Source organism: Malania oleifera, chromosome 11, assembly GCF_029873635.1.
Source record: "Malania oleifera isolate guangnan ecotype guangnan chromosome 11, ASM2987363v1, whole genome shotgun sequence".
Lineage (NCBI taxonomy): Eukaryota > Viridiplantae > Streptophyta > Magnoliopsida > Santalales > Ximeniaceae > Malania > Malania oleifera.
This window is the reverse complement of record NC_080427.1, coordinates 75637022-75656091: the sequence shown is the minus strand read 5'-3', so window position 1 is coordinate 75656091 and position 19070 is coordinate 75637022. Positions and strand designations below refer to the sequence as shown.

The 19070-nt window shown below is 35.6% G+C and overlaps 1 protein-coding gene across 1 annotated transcript in view; it reads left to right on the top strand.

Annotated features, from left to right (window-relative positions):
- The window catches only part of LOC131168447 (uncharacterized), a 49698-nt gene that overhangs the window by 19557 nt on the left and 11071 nt on the right, over positions 1–19070 (top strand). Inside the window, exons 8-14 of the mRNA XM_058127876.1 lie at positions 510–554; positions 2665–2831; positions 3078–3156; positions 3237–3322; positions 11847–11976; positions 12669–12801; positions 15082–15248. Coding sequence (XP_057983859.1) covers positions 510–554; positions 2665–2831; positions 3078–3156; positions 3237–3322; positions 11847–11976; positions 12669–12801; positions 15082–15248 — 807 coding nt within the window. The remainder of the gene's footprint in view (positions 1–509; positions 555–2664; positions 2832–3077; positions 3157–3236; positions 3323–11846; positions 11977–12668; positions 12802–15081; positions 15249–19070) is intronic.

The window sequence follows — 19070 nt, the reverse complement described above, 5'->3', positions numbered from 1 at the left end:
TCCTATAAGCTAAAAACTAGGAGTAACTTCTGTAGAAGTTATTTTTACATCATAATAGACAACATATACAAAAAAAAATGACCAAATAATTTCCATACAACATCCCAACAAGGGCTAAGCTCCCATTTGGAATGTCTTAAAAAATAAGTACTTTTCCAAAAAAGTACTTTTAAGTACTTGTGTCAATAAGGAGCATTTGGTTCACACTTAAAATAAGTACTTATTCAAAAAGTACTTGCCCAAACTACTTTTTTTTTAAAGAAAAATAAGTATTTTTTGAAAAAATATTTTCTGAAGAAAGTACTTTTTTGGATAAGTACTTATCTGAAAACGTACTTATCTATAGTGGTTCCAAACTATCCTTAAATGGTGACACCAACCTTGTATCCATTTGCATCTCAGATACTTTGCATTTCAAGAATCTGGAATTTTTTTGCAATTATGATCTTTGTTTTCAATGTGCAATGAATGCTTGCAAGTTAAACTTATCTTCATCTACCTTTCAACAGGTTCGAGTCTGTGAGAGAAATCATCAACCAGGCGATGATGTCACGGTAAATGAAGTTGCACTTTCATGATCATCATGCATTACAAGACCTTGTGTGCATATCCTATTGGAGTATTTCTATAACTAGTAGTTGCTGTTGCCAGTGCAGTTTTTCGAAAGGGCTGTTATTTGATGTTTGTACAACTTCTTTTGTTGCATTGAATTTTCTAGTTCCCTCTGCTACAAATGATGCTAAAATAGTCTTTTATCTCCCACTTCCCCATCAACCTTACAATTTTTTTATTTTTAATAAAATGCATGTTATGTTTAATCTTTGAGGTAATTATTTAGAATAAGTCAGTGCGAGTACTGTATCTTAGTATTTAATCTTTATCAATATTATCCTTCTTGTATACCATTTTGAGTGCTTTATTAATTTGGGCTCCAACTATATTTATTGCTCAGACTCGGATATGATTGTTGGATGTCCGTATGTATCTTGTGTCCAACTTGTCAAAAATTAGGAAATGCAGATGCTTCTAAGTTTAAAAATTGAATATGGAAACAATATACACGTGTGTGTGTGTGTGTGTGAGAGAGAGAGAGAGAGAGAGAGAGAGGGCTTTCTAGTTTCTTCTGCTATGAATGATGCTACAGTAGTCTTACGGCCACTTCCTCAACAACCCTACTAAGAAAAGGTATGCGATGAATTAATCGCTCGTGATAATTATTAGAATAAGTCAGTGCTGGTAAAAAAATAAAAGAAAAAAGTATGTCATTGTTGACCTTTTTTGATAATTATTTAGCAGTGCTGTTATTTTAGGCCCTGACTGTTTTGTTGCTCAGACTCGGGAAGAGTGTTGGCCATTGGGTGCAAGTATCTGTGTTAGGCTTGTTGAGAGATTGTACATGGGTGAAAATGTAAATTTCCATGTAAATTGATTTACAATGCAAATGATTTACACTGGAAATAATTTGACAGCTGAAGAAATGGAGCTTTACTGGTTTTTCCTTTCTATTTTCACTTTAGAATCTTATGGGAATCAATTTGTTATTATATTCTTTTTCTTAGTGATTTATGCTAACATTTTAAGAGGCCATCATCTAGTGCATCTCCCTAAGCATAGCTTGGAGGGTGACTTGGATGCGCCCCTAAACTTCTGCATTTTTACATCAGATGACTGCTCTCAAGATCTGTATTGATCATAGTTGTTAGAATCTTACGATTCATGATTTGATTCATACGATTTGAATCGCTTCTACACCAAATCAATTTGAATCTTACTAGCAAATCTAAACAACTGAATCATTGCTGAATCTATCGATTCACCTTGTGAATCTAACAATTTGATCTGAATCTATCAATTCACATGATTCTAGACCTATCATATCCTGACAAGCCCAACTAGTTTGAAACCCCAAAAACAATTTTTTTTTTTTATTGCTTTTATTTTTACACAATTACCTTCACCATTCCTTGTCAATGTTAGTTTTGTACTAAAAAAGAGGAGAAAATAGAATTTTATGTCTCTTGTTGTCTTCACAAAATCATTCTTCACTCTAGGAGGAGTATAGTGTTCTGCTGTTGAGAAGAAGTGGCAGAATACTCACCGGATATGGTGGTACTCTTGTTTCATTGTGTTGTTAAGATTTAGTTGGTTTTTTCAGTAGTTTTTTCAATTATTATCACTTTTTGATTAATTGTTTTTTTTCTTTTAATCTTAGAAAGAATATACAAGCAATTTTATTATTTTTTTAATTGTTGATAAATACCAAAAATTCAATTTTTTATTATTATTTTCTTGATTCCTTCCCTTAAACAATAGAAAGTTCATTTTTTTTATTAATATTTCCTGACTCAATTCTCTCACTTCTCATTTGTTTAGGGAAAGCATATGAAATGTGATTTTTTTGTTATCGAATGTGTTTTACTATTTTGCTGCTTGTTTGTATATCAATATATGCATGTCATTTAGAATTGATTTTGGAAATTTATACCGAATGTTACGGTTCGATTCGATTCTCGATTCTCAATTCCCAAAATTGGAATTTGATTCACGATTCAAATCTTGATTTGACAACCATGGTATTAATATACAAAAATGTATTTTATTGATATATTTGATTGTTGATTTATCAGTTATGGTTAAAAATATCTTTCTATTTTCTGATTACAGATTGTAGTGTCATTAGTGGTTGTCTCCCCAGATGGCGCTAGAATGAGTACCGTTGAAACTAAGCTACCTGAAGAGGGGATGGGGGGCCTTATTTGTCTTAAATTCTGGGCATTGGGCTCACAGAGTGGAAAGTTCATCTTGTCCACTATAATTTATGAGCCTCACAGGTTGGACTTACTAATTGTAGAAAAGGATGAAATGCTTATGATTTTGAATTCTGGCTTGCTAAATTGTTAATAAGTTGATGAAACATGTAGAAAGATAGATTTCAGCAGGAGCAGCCTACATATTTTCAATTGATTATGACCATTATTTCTTGAATTTCTTGAAACTGAAAATAATAGTAGAATGTATTACACATGAATTTTCTGCCTAAGGGATGAACATTTTGCAACTTACTGAATATTGTATAGGGATGCTGGTATATCTTCTGTTGCTTTCCGTTCTACCTGTCCCATGGCTGTCAGTTCTTCTTATGGCGGCGACTTTAAGGTAATGTTTGGCCAATCAGATTTTCTGATTTTTGGCATTCCAATTCCTATGAAAATTTACAGTATGCTCCGGTTTCTCAGATTTGGGTCTGTAATCATGAGATTCAGCTGAAGGATCAAATGCTGCAGAATTCTGGATGGACATGCCATGCTGTTGGTTCATATAAGTACGATCCTAACTTTATAGCATTTGTTCTAAAATGTTCTCATTTCCACTATTACTGTCTTTTCTTTGCTGGAGACTAGATATTATGACTTGACATGCATATTTAAAAGATGTGCTTACAACAATTCCCTCTCTTAATAAATTTTCTCTTGTTATCATCATTTTCTTAGTCAGCCCCTGACAATGGGATTGACTCACTCAATAGATGAGAACTTAAGAGGGTGATTTTGATCTCCATTTGTGGACGTGGAGGGCAACGCCTCAACAAGATTTCTGTTCAATGATTAGCAAATCCTGGACATGGATTAGTGCTGGTCATTTAAGTCTTATAGAAAATTTTCAATTTTGAATTACTTGGCGACAATAGATTATTTCGAGAAAGCCTATGATAGAGTGAGTTGGAGCCTTCTTGGATGAGGTCCTTGAGAGAAAGGGTTTCGGGAAGCGTCGGCTTCAGTGGATTAGGGGCTGCTTGTCTAATGTGTGGTTCTTTGCGAAGATCCTTGGCTGAGTAATGAATCCTTATCCACTTCATTCTCTCATCTATTTCGACTAGCTCTGATCAAAATAGTGCCATGTCTATCTTTGTTGGGGTTTTGAGTAGCCCATTGGTTTCCTACAGTCTCCATTTTGGGAGACCTCTTATTGATAGGGAGTTGGTGGAGTGTCTTCTTTGTTATGGGAGTAATCTTTCTTCAAGGAGGGGTGAACAGTCATGGTTTTTGGATCACTCAGGATTATTTTCTTGCAAATATTTTTTTGAATTCTTGATTCACTCCAATTCTTCTTTCTGACTCCATCGTTTCATCTAGAAGGCCAGGGTTCCTCCAAAAATTAAGGCTTTCACTTGGTTGATTGTGCTCAATAAAATTAATACTAATAACTTGCTGCAAATTAGGAGACCTTTGAAGGCTCTCGCTCCCGACGTAATTGGGTTCTGTTACAAAAATTCTGAGACGGATTCCCATCTTTTGCACTCTCAATTTTCTTGGAGGATTTGGAATAAGCTTTTTGGTATCCCAGGAGAGAGCTGAGTATGCCCTTCTTTGGTTGGTGAATTGTAGCTATTTCTTTCATAGGCTTTGGTAGGAGGAAGGATAGGGCAGTCCTATGGAAGTGTGGAATACTTGCAGTTTTATGCGGGTTGTGGTTGGAACATAATGAAAGGATATTCACTGGGAAGAAATTAAATTAGGAGCTGGTTTGGATAAAATTCAGTATTTCGCCTCACTGTGATGTGCTGGTTTGGGATTTTTCAGAGGAATTAATTTCCACGTGATAGAGGAACCTATTGGCATGTTGATCTTTTATTTTATTTTTGGTATTTATTAGTTGGTTTTTTTCTGGATTGTTCCAGGCGTTGTTTGAGAGATGTCTCATTCTCCCTTGTGTAAATTCTCTTGCTAATAATGAAATCTTCTTTTGCTATCAAAAAATAACTGAGCTTGTGACATGGATTCTCTGTTATGTTGATGTGAGTGTATACGTATATGGGTTTTGGAGCAAATGTAGATATCTTGGTCTGCAAAATTGGAAATCCTTGGTTAGTACTTTGCCTTTGGGTTTTTGTTGCACTTGTGGCTTCGTAGAACAAGATGGGTCACTTCATTTCCACTAAAGAAAGCTTTGCAAAAGATAGTCAACCTATGCGTATTCCAGATGGTGAAGTTGTATTGGGTTGGTGATGTTTGTTATAAATTGTTAGGCTCCTGGTGGTTGGTGATTTGAAGATTAATCCGATGTCAAACAATAATGGAACAATAACCCCTTATCCAACAAAGCAATGCTCTTAAACACAAACTTACTGAGTCCCAACTCCCTTCCTCCTCGGACCTACAAAAACCTCACAACTTAAATCTTAAACGAGGATAAAGAAATTTAGGGGTATTGATGAGAGGCATACTTGGATTAGAGTAATGCCACCTCCTGAGGAAAAGAATGTACTTCCATCCCTCAAGACATTTAGAAAACTTAGAAATCACTGGATCCCAAAACGTTTCTAACAGAAGATTCCACCTTAAGGAACTCCTAAAATCTGTCGACTGCTTATTGCTCCATTGCTCCTGGCCCAGGAATTTTTTGAAATCTGGCCACTGCACTTACTGCTGAAACTGCAGGAAAGGAAATCTAGGCATGGAAGGGTATTTCTATGAATAGACAATGTAAAAAATCCTGGTCTTTCATACCACTCACCATTTTTTGGATAGTGTAGAGAGAGGCCAATGTTAGAGCCCTTGAAGGGAAAAATACTTCTCCCACAATCCTCAGCCTCAAGGATAGATGGTTAACAACTCTTTCAAGTTGGTTAGCGAGCAGTACATGCTGGACACAGTTTTTGACTTCTTGATTGTCAATAAATAAATAAATAAAACTGCAGACATCCCATTTTTTTCCACCAATTTGGATTTGTGCTTTGCATGAGATTCGAGGAAGATTATGTGTTTGGGAAAATTTCTATAAATAATTGATGCCTTTTTCCAATAGTTTTTTTTTTTTTCTGAAATAATTGAAGTTTTTCAAATTGGACTTTTGTTGGCCATCTTGGCTTAGGGTGGCTGGCAGTCATCCAAGCTTTGGATGGCTAATAGTGAAAGTCATCTAAAGTATGGAGCGATGGCAAATAATGTTGTTTTTGTTTTTCGGTACGCTTTTTTTCTTCTTGAAAACAAGATTTTCAACTTTTGGATTGTTGACACTTTTGACATCGTTAATTCTCTTTTAACTTTGTCATACATCAAATAGAGAGGAGAACCTCCTCTCTTTGGAAGCTCTTTAAATACTCATGTTTGCGCTTAAGGCATTGACGACCATTTGAAACTTTGAATACTCTTTTAGCATTCACTATTCTGTTTTTTGCTTCATAAATATTTTGAGACCTTCACTCCTCTTCACTAAAGGATTTTCCCTTAGTAGACCTAAGGTATTTTGTTGTTGCATAGGTTGATGCATATGTTTTCTTTCTCCCTCCATTTTGACTGGGAATATTTGCTGGCAAACTATTGTTTTATATCCCAACCCCCCCCCCCTCCCCCTATTTTTTTTTTGAAAGAGAGACATATTTTTTAATATCAAGTGTTTGATAAAGGGCAACTCGGTGCACAAAGCTCCCATGTATGTGGGGATCGAGGAAGGGGCGGACCATAATGGGTCTATAGTACGCAACCTTACCTTGCATTTTTGCCAGAAGCTGTTTCCACTCCTCGAACCCATGACCTCCAAGTCACACGGCGACAACTTTACTATGTGCTTATGCTCCCCTTCGTCAAATTATTTTGAGAGAAAATCGTATTTCTCCAATATATCATTGTTCTTAAAAGCTTTTTCCCTATCATCCTTGAAAGTTCTTTTGAAAACGGCTATTTCCCAAAAGCTTTGAAGCCTTTCAAGGAGTTTCTTTTAACATGTCTTGTGGTCAATAACCTCAATAATGTTTAGAAATTTGAATCAATCATCCATTGGCCAAACTAATTGGGGTATGATCCCTTGTTCAAAGGAGGATATGTAGGCTACTAGGGATTTGCAGATTCTTCAAAAATAAAATACTCATTCTTGTTCATTTCATAGGTTGAGATGAGAATCCAATTCAATAATGAAACTAACTTGGGGAAGGTGAATGCCTAATGGGGAATTTGTTTCGTGACATTGATCAAAATTCCTGAGAATGTGAGGCCTATGGCATTTCATTTCCATGTATGTTTAAGCATAAGAATGTCTACATTTCTGGAAATGAAAGGATCCCCACAAAACATGGGCATTTTGTTCCCACCTTCCCCATGGGTAAATTTCATAAGAGTCCCATTCCTATGGGAATCTTGTTTTTTGGACCAAATTGCCCTCACTATTTTGGTTGGACAACAATGCCCTATAATATAGTACTATCACATTGTATTAATATATTTAAAAATTAAAATGAAAGTAATTTTATAATTATGTTCGAATAATTTAGTGTAATTTCTAATATTTAGACACAACATTGCCCTCAATTATTTCAGTCAGATGATTATTTAAATGTTGAATTTTAAAAATTCATGATTGTTGAAAATTTTAGGACATGGATTTAATTAATTAAGTATTCTTAGTTTTTGTGTTGAAAATATAATTATTTTTCATATATTGGTTACACACAATGGCCATCTTTTTTAAATGCCTATGAGGATTCCAATATTGAATTGAACATTGATATGGGAATCTTGTGTACATTCTAGGAATCTTACAATGCAAACTAGACAAAATATTCCCACGAGGCCGGCATCTCATTTCCTAGATTGAGATTCTTGAGAATGTCATTCCCCATTGGAATGTCTTTTATGCATGAACCAAATATTCTCTAAATCTCTCCATCTTTTGGCCTAGTCCATTTATCTTAAATCTCTTGGTTATAAGATCCATCATCTTATCCTAGGCATACAAGTGAGTCGGTTTAATTTCTAAAAATGAATTCTTAGAATTTTTATTTTGTTTTTGTTTTTGTTTTTACTCTGAAACAGTTAAGTGCCAACCCTAGTGGAATCCCCATCATTTTGAGAATCAAGAGTTGGCCCTCGACATGCAAGTGGTTCTTAAAGTGATGCAAAAGAGGACTAAAATCGTCATTGGATTGGATTCCTTTTGAAGTCCTGTCTTTTTACACATGTGATTTGATGCTTTAATTTCCCGCTTTGCATGTGCTCTGCCTTTGTGTGGTTTAATCCGTGTTGCAGCCTCAGATTGGCTGGTAGTATTGAATATGATTCTCCTTGGATCTTTGAAAAATTATGAAAGCTATCCACCCTATAGCTCCCCCACCAAATTCCTCATTTGATGGCCCAATGGATGCCTTTACTGTTGGACCCAGGCAGTTCCCATTGCATCACATGTTGGGATATATATTGATACAGCATGAGAAAACTATGCTGCAGTATTTTTTTGGTAGATTGAAGAAGTTTTAAGAGGTGGAGAAACTAAGCTGCAGTAATAATTGTCAAAGTATTGTGTGAATGGCCGAATAGTTTGGCCTTGAGTTCTGTATATTATATGTAGACTTTACAAGAATGCTATACATGGAAAGTAAATAAGTTCTAGCATGATTCTAGCCCTATACATGTAAACTATAATCTATCAAGCCCTATACATGTAAACTAAATATATGCTAACTGTACAACATAATGAATGGAGAAATGAGGAAATAATTGTGGGCTGAAATAAGGAAGAAATCTTTTGCTGTTTGCTGTTCCGTTGACATCGCCCCTCAAATTGATGCAGGTTGATCAACAAGCATCAATTTGCGACTTAGGAAGTAATGTCGATGACGAGTGAGAGCCTTGGTGAAGATATCAGCAATTTGTAATTCAGTGGAAATATGTGGAAGAGTGATAACATTAGTTTCAAATGCTTCACGGATAGAGTGACAATCGACTTCAATATGCTTCGTGCACTCATGATAGACAATATTGGCCGTGATCTGGATAACACTCGTATAATCAGCATGTAGAGGTGTAGGATCGGTCTCAGAAAAATCTAGCTTAGCAAGCAAACCTCGGGGCCAAATAATTTCAAAACAAGCCAGAGACATCGTCTGGTATTCAGATTTCGACAATGACTTAGAAACTCAGTCTTGCTTCTTACTTTTCCAAGAGATCAATGCATCACCTAAGAACACACACCAACCAGTGATGGAGCGACGTGTATCCACACAACCAGCCCAATCAGCATCACTATAAGTAGCAAGGCGAGTAGAATTGCCTGCAGGGAAGAATAAACCACGGGTAGAAGTGCCCCGAACATAGCGTATGATCCTACGGACAGCAACCAAATGGAAATGACAAGGGGTTTGAAGAAATTGGTTGACTTGCTGTGCAGCAAAAGAAATGTCGGGTCTAGTAATGGTGAGATAGATGAGACTATCCACCAACTTTCTGTATAAACTGGGATCAACAAGTAAGTCACCCTCCTCTTTGTGAAGCTTGACATTTAATTCCATGGGAGTATCAACAGAAGTACCCTCCCGAAGGCCAGCTGTAGCCACCAAGTCACTAGCATACTTATGTTGATTGAGTGAAATACCATAGGGACTATGATTCACCTCAAGACCAAGAAAATATGTGAGACCCAAGATCTTTCATATGAAAGGACTCTGAGAGATGAGTCTTGATTTGAGCAAGTAAAGCAGATCGGAACCAGTATTCACAATATCATCAGCATAAACCAAAAGAACAACAATATCCATGTTTGATTTCCGAAGAAACAATGAAGTGTCATACTTGCTCTGATACCATGTCAAAGTATTGTGTGAATGGTCGAATAGTTTGGCCTAATAGTTTGGTCTTGAGTTCTGTATATTATATATATACTTTACAAGAATGCTCTACATGGAAAGTAAATAAGTTCTAGCAGGATTCTAGCCCTATACATGTAAACTATTATCTGTCAAGCCCTATACATGTAAACTAAATATATGCTAACTGTACAAAATAATGAATGGAGAAATAAGGAAATAATTGTGGGCTGAAATAAGGAAAGCAATCTTTTGCTGTTTGCTGTTCCGTTGACAATAATGTGGTGAATTTCAGTTACATATGAAAGGGCTTTAAGGTTAAAAGAAGTGGCTGTTCAGTGGCTGAGAGCAAGGAGACAGATCGAAGGAAAATCAGGATGAAGGATCAACAAGATTATGTTTTAATTGTAGCTTGGAGGGTTTAATTGGTAGGAATAGGTCTGGACGTATGTGTAATGGGGGCAAAATTAGGTTTCTTTTGTGAGCAATAACCTGAGAGAGAGAGACTGCACAGGACTTTAAGGTCTCTTTGATGTTACTTCTCACATAAGAAACCTAATTTTTTTGCCACTTTACACATACTTCCAGACCTATTCCTATCAATTAAACATTCCAAGAACATAAATTAAAATTTGCTTGGAGAGAGAGAGAGAGAGAGAGAGGGCACAAGGCACTGATTCAACTTTTATTTTCATTCCATCAACTCTTTGTCTATAAAACTAGTTTTCCCGAGCCATGCTTGTTAAGGGCATTATGCTTGCCTTTGACCGTTTGTCTTGTGTGCATGGGATGGGTAACCATCATGTAAATAGTAGTGTAGGTTTTATTCTTTGAGTTGGATAATGCCTTAGTGAAAATGGTGAATATGATTTCTCGGTCAATTTGATGTTGCCTAATGACAAAGTGAGAATAGCATACAACGCTCTTTAGGGGAGCATGAGAGTTCATTCCTTGGTCACTTTTGATGTTTCCGAATGATGGAGTGAGAATAGCATGGAAAGCTCTTTAAGGGAGGGTGAGTGTTCAACATCATTGTAAAACTCACTAGCTGTTGTAAACATGCTTAGCTTATGTTCCTCCTTGCTAAACACTTGTTGCCTACGGAGGTGTGAATAATGAATTGCGTTGCTTTACAATTTACCGTGTGACTTTTGTTTGCTTTCATGTTTGCTTAGTGCTACCACTTACTTTGCATTGGACATTGTGAATTTGTTGATGTGATGAAACAGCAGTATGCTTTCGAATGACTAGTTTAACTAGTGTGATATAACTAGGGCCACACATTCCTTCACCAGGTGTGAAGTGTTTGACCTGTGACACTAGTACATAATGTATAAAAAACATGACTTATATACCAAGAAGTGCTTGGGGAAAGAACTTGGTGCTCATAAAAGACTTCTAGAAACAAACTAAACTACAACTTTTAAGACCCATATCTAAAAATTGACCTAATTGGATCCAAGCATGACCCATCAGTCATAACCCATACCCTATTGCCAGAAACATGAAAATCACCATAGTACCATTGGACACAACTCAATTAATCTAACAGTTTATTACTAAAAGTTAGCAAGCACACCTTTTGTTAGACCAATGGGACTTCCTATTGAAGAACCTTTGATGTTAGCCCCTGACTTCTATGCGGATAATTTTAATCTTGCCAAGTTATAGATGCACCATCATATGTGCATGTCCTAGCTGAGAGGGAACCTTTAACCCACCTTCTCATCTTAATGTAAAATCAATGGGGCCATCCCTTAGAATTCGCCTCTTAATCATTGTGTTATTTATATGTTATGATCTGTGATAAAAACAAATCTAAAAAAAAAAAGTGCTTGGGTGGTGATTGGTTGGGGTGGGGGGTGTTTAAGAAGGAAAATAAGTCTGTTGTTTGGTTTATGCTTTGGAATTGTCAATCTGTTGTCTTCTTGAGGGTTTCACTGAACTTCCTGTATCCTAGATGCTGCTGTTTGCCCTTGTACTTCTAATAAGAGCTTTCATCTTGATGTTTTAAGTGCCCTTCACCTAAACGATGTGGATGGGTGCTTGCCTGTATTTTAGGAATGTGCCTCCTAAGACAATTTCTTTGCTCCAAGACATGGAATTCTATGCATACACATAGTTCTTAGAAAACTGCATCAACCATGATATACCTTGATGATATTGACATATGCTATAACAGGTTAAGCTGAAGTTTAGATCCTGTGATCAGAAATGACTTCTCTTGATTATGTGTTTGTCATTTTTATTGACCTCCTCTTCCACATTGCAGAAAGAAGCCAATGACAGCTGCAACATTTTCTGCTGATGGTTCTGTTTTAGCTGTGGCTGCAGAAACTGTTATTTCCTTATGGGACCCGGACAAGAATGTCCTACTGGCTGTAGTTGGGCAGACTCTCATGGTGATTCTCTGAATAATCTACACAATTTTTCTTTTGTGCTCCGATAGATAAATTATTTCACTTTATATGCACATGCGCGCGCGTGCACACACACACACACACACACACACACACACACACACACATATCTATGACTACTAGATGTTTGGTTGATAATTGATGAGTCTGTTTTGGACATAAAAATGATATTTATTTTTCTTTCTCCCCACTTGCATCCTTCCCAAAGAAGTACATTTGTTTTTTTTTACCATCCAACTCGAAAGTAGAAGTTCAAATGACAGAAACAGTCTCCCCAAGCATGGAGGTGAGACTGCACACATCATGCCCTTCTCTTACCATTCATGGCATGGGAGCCATGTGAACTGGGTTTTACATTTTTCACTTGTTGATTATGGTATACAGTTGCCAGTAAACCACTAATCAATGAATGGGATCTTGCACTGGGTTTTTCTACGTTGTTTTTTTACCCCATTAATGCTACTACGCCTTCTTCACCCAAGGCTGAAAACTAAGACTACAGATTGCCTGTCCAAAAGATGGAAAAGTAAAAAAGAGAAACTAGATGAGGAAGAGGATTGTTTATGCATAAAGACATTCTTTTCCAAACTATATCTGCCCCATCGATTAGCTCTTTTGCCCTGTTTGTTGCGTTAGTGTTTTTGTCTCTAATTATTTTTTAATTCCTTTGACAGCCAATAGTGACTTTATCATTCATCGGAATGTCAGAGTATCTTGTATCAGTATCACAAGGCTCAAGGCCTCAACTATCTGTTTGGAGTATGTCAAAGCTGTCAGTGCATTGGTCATATAAACTTCATGCTGAAGGTTAGTGTTTCTTTAGAGTTAATAATTTGATCAAGACTCAATTCCCTCTCAAGACGGGGAAGAGTTGGCCAGGGGCAATGAAAGTAGTTCTTATTGGATCCATACCTTATGGTCCGTGAATATATTGGTGACATTAATTGTGGATTTTAAAAGTTCAAGTGGTATTTCTGAAACTTTAAGCAGATCAATCACATTATAAAAGAAGGATAAAAAAGACCCTGACAAGTGGATTTTGATGTTCCATTTGACTGAAGAAATTAGGTATACATTTCATTTTTTGTCAAGAAAGCTTGATGGGCAGTGTATTGGTATTTTTTGATTAAAATTAACTAAGGAACCATTTGGTATCACTTTTAAAAAAAATTATGAAACAAAAACCAGAAACCAAAACTATACTAGAAACAATTTTTTTTTTTTCAAAAAGAGTAATATTTTCCCAGTTAAAACAAATTAAAAACTTCATTAAAAATATTTTCATTTTTTCCATTGAATAAAATGACAATTAAAAAATGTATGATTAAGATATGAAAAAGAATAGAAATTCAAAATATCATAATAAAAATAGGAATTATTAATTTTTTTTTTTACTGAATTATGATATTTCAAAATTCACATTTTAGCGCTACAAGAACAATCTTTTTGTACATGACAATTGAAAATAGTTAAAATGTTTTTTAAATGTCTTTTATCATTTATTTGAATTTTTATGGATATTTTTATTTTAATTATATTTTCAAGACTTGGGAGCGGCCTCTCCAAAAATGGGGGTAAGGCTTGCCAACATCCACCTCTCCCAGACCCCACTCAAAGTGGGAGCCTTGTGCACTGGGTACGGCCTTTTATTGTCATTTTATTTAATTTTACTTAAAAATTATGTATAACGTGAATGGTTTGATTAGAACAAGTTAACTTTTTATGGCAGTAGGTTGCCAAAACAATTGAAAATAAAAAATATCTTGTTGAAAGTAGCTAAAAATTGATAACATAAACAGGAAACTAACAACATAAACAAATGTGCTCATAATTTGTTTCTTCCACTATACAGAAACAAAAATAGAAAGCAAAAATAGAATAGATACCAAGCGGCCCCTAAACAATTTGATTATATGAGGTTTGGATGTGATATGGCCTCATAAGTTGTGAGGTGTGGCTTGAATTGGCCTATGGATTCACATAGATTTGTTCTTGTAGGCAGTTTACGAGGGCTTTTTCTTTTTGAGATCCAATGACTAAGGAGTTCTCTAGGAGTTGGATGGGTCAAGGGGTGCTTTCTTTACATTAGGCAGGTTGGATTACTTTGATGTAGCTATCCCATTGTGTTATATGTCTCTATTTAGAATTCTTGTGCAAGTAATGCACAAGTTAAAGAATTTAGTATGAATTTTTTTGTGGTCTAGACTCTAGAGTGGGTGGTAATAAGAGGGATCATCTTGTTTGTCAAGATGTGGTTTGTTAGCCTAAAATAGAGTCAACAGAGAGAGATGATGGCTCAGTTTTCTATAGAGCATTGAGAGAGAAATGACGGATTTATTTTTTTCAATATTTTGAAAGGCTTAATAGAGGCTCGCTTCAAGGCAGAACATGCCTAAACCGCCTTAAGGCTCAAATCTAAAATACCAAATCTCAAAAAGGCTAATGCATTACATGTCAAGACTTGCGCATTTGTACAAAAGGCACACCTTTTGTGCCTTTTTAGTTGAAGCTTATGCATTTTGGTTGTGTGATTCTCAAGTTCGATTTGGCTGGACAATTTTAAGTGCATGTTTATATAAAAAAAAATGTCATATTATAAGTTGTGATTTTTTTTTTTTTTAAATACATAATTTATCTATATATTTTTATCTAAAAACAAAATTTTCAAAAGGTTGACACCCCAATGCCTTAAGGCATATACCTCACCTCTTAAGGGTTAAATAATGCCTCACCTTACGCCTTCACCCTTTTAGAATATTGAATTTTTAAAATATTTATAATGACATATGTGGCTCTTTTAAACTAGGATGGTCAAGGAGCCATGGGCGTTTTTTTAACTATGCGGCACTTTAGAGTAAATTATTTTATAGGATTTATTTAAAAATTTAAATATAATTCATATTATTTTTGTTATGCAAAGTTTGTTTTTATATATTTTTAATTGAAAATTGAATTCACAAGAGGCTTACACCTCAACACTTGAGGCTTACACCTCTCCTCATCAAGGGTAAAACACATTCCCTTTTGCCTTTGCCTTTTAAAACAGTGTCTAAGACACTCGAATTGATTTTTTGTATATTTGTGCAGCTGTAGCTTGTGCAGGGGATGATTCCTCATTTGCAGTTCTTGCCCATCTACCTAAATCATCTATGTGCGTGGAGTCTAATGAAACTGCATTTCAAGGAAGAGATGGAGTAATCCTATTGTTTAATGTCAGAGATCCAGTTCCTGCAGCTATGTGGTCTGTAATGAAGGTATAATTTTATTGTTATTAACCCTTGCCATCTACAGAGTATTGGAGGGATATTGATAAGTTATCCTTCCTGCAATGGATGGGTTGGCGGAGAAATGTGAAAAGCATTTTTTCGACTGCTTCTCCTGGTAAAGCAGGATTTGTGGCTTGTTTACATATTGGTTTTGATTTTTTCTGTCTACTGCAATATAATCTGTGGTTAGATGTTAGGGAAAAAAAGATATATTTTGCAATAGTCGGATGCAGAATGATAACAATAACACCAAGGGGATTTCTCTCAATAACACACATATTCAGAAGACAAAAACAGAGAAACAGAGGTTAACAAAGTGTCAAATGTACAGAATTTGCAAGATCCAAAAATTCTTATACTGATCTTCCCTCAAGTGATCATCAATAAATTAGATTTATAATGCTGCAAGGATGTCTCCTTATCTTTAACAATCCTTAGATTCCTCTCTTTTCTAGTGCACTAGAGTATTGCTTGCAGTACCTGCCATTTTCCAGACTCCATTTATTTTTAAACCTTTTCCAGTTCAGGACACTAAGACACGCTTGGTCTTGACCAGAATCACCCACTGGTGCCGCGTCTGTTAGCAGGGTAACTGTCTCATTTCTTAGAGGAGTTTTTTGGTTAGGCAGTGTTAGGTTTTATTTTTTAAATTTCCTTAATTATCTAAAAAAAAAATTAGATATACCTTGTTAACTTATGGGTAGAAACCTATAAGAGAAGGCAAATGTCACTACCAAGATTAAGGTTATTCTGGTCTCCATTTTATTATTTAAAGTAATGGCTAGTATTGAAATTTATTTATCATTATGTGTTAATTTCAATGGGCTAGTTATTTTCGTGACACATAAATAATTGCATAGGAAACAGCCTTTCTGCATAAAGCAGGGGTAAGGCTGTGTACACTGATGTCCCACCCCCTACCCTCGCAAAGTGGGGAGCCTTGTGGCCTGGGGACACCCTTTTTTATACATGCATAGAACGTAGAATATAATGTGGCAAAGTGGTCTCAAATATCATGTTGATGCTTTCATCCATCTTGACATGTGTTGACCATGGTAAGATAGATTTGGACTTTCTAAAAGGGCAGCCCAGTGCGCAAAGCTCTTGCATATGCAGGGTCCAGGGAAGGGATGGACCATGATACATAATGTTAAAATTGCATGGCATTGCATAGTATTTCTTAGTAATGACCTCAATCAATGTTCTAGTATGGTAGGGGATTCTATTAACCTGGGAAAGTGAAAGCAATAATGCAGCACCCAATTGACAAGTTTCTGCAAACAGACCATTGAACATATGGTTAGATCTTGGCAGACCAAAAGTGCATTTTAGTTACCAAAATGCAGAACCAAATGACTACTTGGTAGCAGATGATCTACATTTGTAGATGGACCAACTACTCCTAGTAAACTCTGCCTCTAGAAGATAGAAATTATCAAAAAAATTATATACATCATAAGTGATTGTATGTGAAAAAGCCCAGATTTCTTGCCTGCATCTAATCCATCACACCTGAATAGTTTCCCTCAATCAACTAAGTTAGAGATGCCCATGCTAGTCCTCTCAATGTCTTCCAAAAAAAAAAAAAAAAAGAGGCAAACTGCAGATTCCATATTCACCACTCATTATCCAGCTAATTTCTGAAGATTGCTCCAATGCTTACTGGACCAAAAACTTCCAACAGTATACGTCACACTGAACTTAAAGAGGACTCAGAGCCTCTTCTTCTTATTCTCCTTTCTTTCTTTTTTGCAGTAAGTTGTTTCCAATTATTAAAATGACTGAACTACTTAGAAAATGAAAACATTTTCACAGAGAGCTAACTAATATGGGAATCAATACAAGCCACTTCAATTTATGACATCACTAGAAATGGAAGTCCCATGACATTGATAATAACTAATTTTAAGGTCCATATGATCAAATAAAGTCTAGTTGAAGATACTATCATCAATAAATCCTAGTTCTCCAAGTTCAACAAGCAAAAACAAAAACAAATAAATAAAAGCTGCAATGGGCGAAAAGTCCTATGATGCTCTAAAGTTCAATACACCAAACCTCCTGGGCAGTAGACAATAAACTAAGACTCATTGGCCATGTTACTACTTAATGTTTCATTTCCACTTTTGCTGCCCCCATTTTTGCCATAAAAATTAAAATATTATGCTATAATTTTTATCTGCATCACCATTAGAGCTTAAAAACAGAAAATAGAGAATGACTGAATGCAAACTTGCTTTTAGAGGGGAAAAAAAAGAAATTAATTTTTCTGAACCCGCATGAGGGCCTCACCTTGCTTCTGGATGCAGACTAGTGCTGGAGCAGCAGCTGATCAACATTGTTTGCCTCAATCCTTGGACGCCTTAATCTGCAAGTGCCTTTTTTCGACAATACTAGCACTGGGAACTCTTGCCACATCCATTTGTTCGTGTTATATCTTCTACCCTTCTAGGTTCACTATATAGAATTAGTGGAGATAATATTGAAGCATAGAAAGGATAAGTCTAAGAGGGGAGTAGGAGAGGGGCAGTGAATGTTGCAGAAATGTGGAAGTCTCTCGAATCAACTGTGTGATTAGAACTTGAATATTTTTATCTTAAATAATTTTACTTGAAAATATTCTTAAAAATATTTAAATTTTTGTCGTATTTAATTTTAAATTAAATATTAACAATGATAGATATTTTTCAATGAAAGAGTGAGTTTTTTGTTATGAATTTTACAAAATCTGTCATTTTATTGTTGAAAAGCACCTCCTGCCTCTGTTTTAACCAGACACCTCTCTAACCAAACAACCACAACTGCACTAACCAACTGTAACTGCTTTCATTCTTCAAATCTTCTAGTTTTTATTTTATTTTTTATTTTTTCATCTGTTGATTTAGGAGGATACTTTATCCTCTGTGTTGCATCTGTTTTCTCCCTTTGAAATTTCTTTATCTAAAAAAAAAACTGCAAGATTACACTGAACAATCCCTGACCCAGCATGGATGTTGGGGTGGTTGGAAGACCTTCATAGGCAATCCTTATCCTTCTTGTTCCGTTTCAGGGTTGCGATTCTTATTTGCTGAATTGTGCCTCAATGCTTGTGGAAGGATTGGGGATTCTTCATGTCCCTGACTTTATTTGTCTGTACTCTCTCTGAAAAATTTTGGCAGTGTCCGGAATAAAATTTAAAAATTGTTCCAAATTATCATCCTTTCACCTAGTAATCAACTTTGAAGTAGAGTTAATTTTGTATCCATTGAAACCACCCTCAAACTATTGTGGCAATTCAGCGATTTCAGATTGACTGTAGATATGCACATCTGACTGCTAGTATAAGTGATTGTATTGCCACACCATGCAACTACTTGCCTCCGCTATTTTGGCAGTCCTTGATTTTGCAAATCTTAAAACTAAATAAAAGACGTATTTTTTTTTTTGGCGCAAAAACCATAAAATAAGAAAATTGTTGACACAAAGCATGATGACAAATAAGGTGCCAACTTGTTTGGTTTGGGGGTCTTACCTGTTGAAAATTTAATAAACTTTATAGAGTATTTGGGTAACTTGAGATTTGTCTGGTTTGAATCAAGATTAGCAGTTGTTTGATGGGAGATTGGTCATGGTTTAGTAGAGTCCTAACTAGAATTTTAGAAAGTCTTTTTTCTTTTTTCCTTGAAATTTCTTATTTTAAGAAGACATCCTTCATCTCACTGTTCATTTGCATGATGATCTGTAAGCAGAAGATTCCATTTGTTGTTGTGTCATTTGTACCTGGTTATTGATTCATACTTAGTTCTTCTCTAACACGCACATATCTTATTT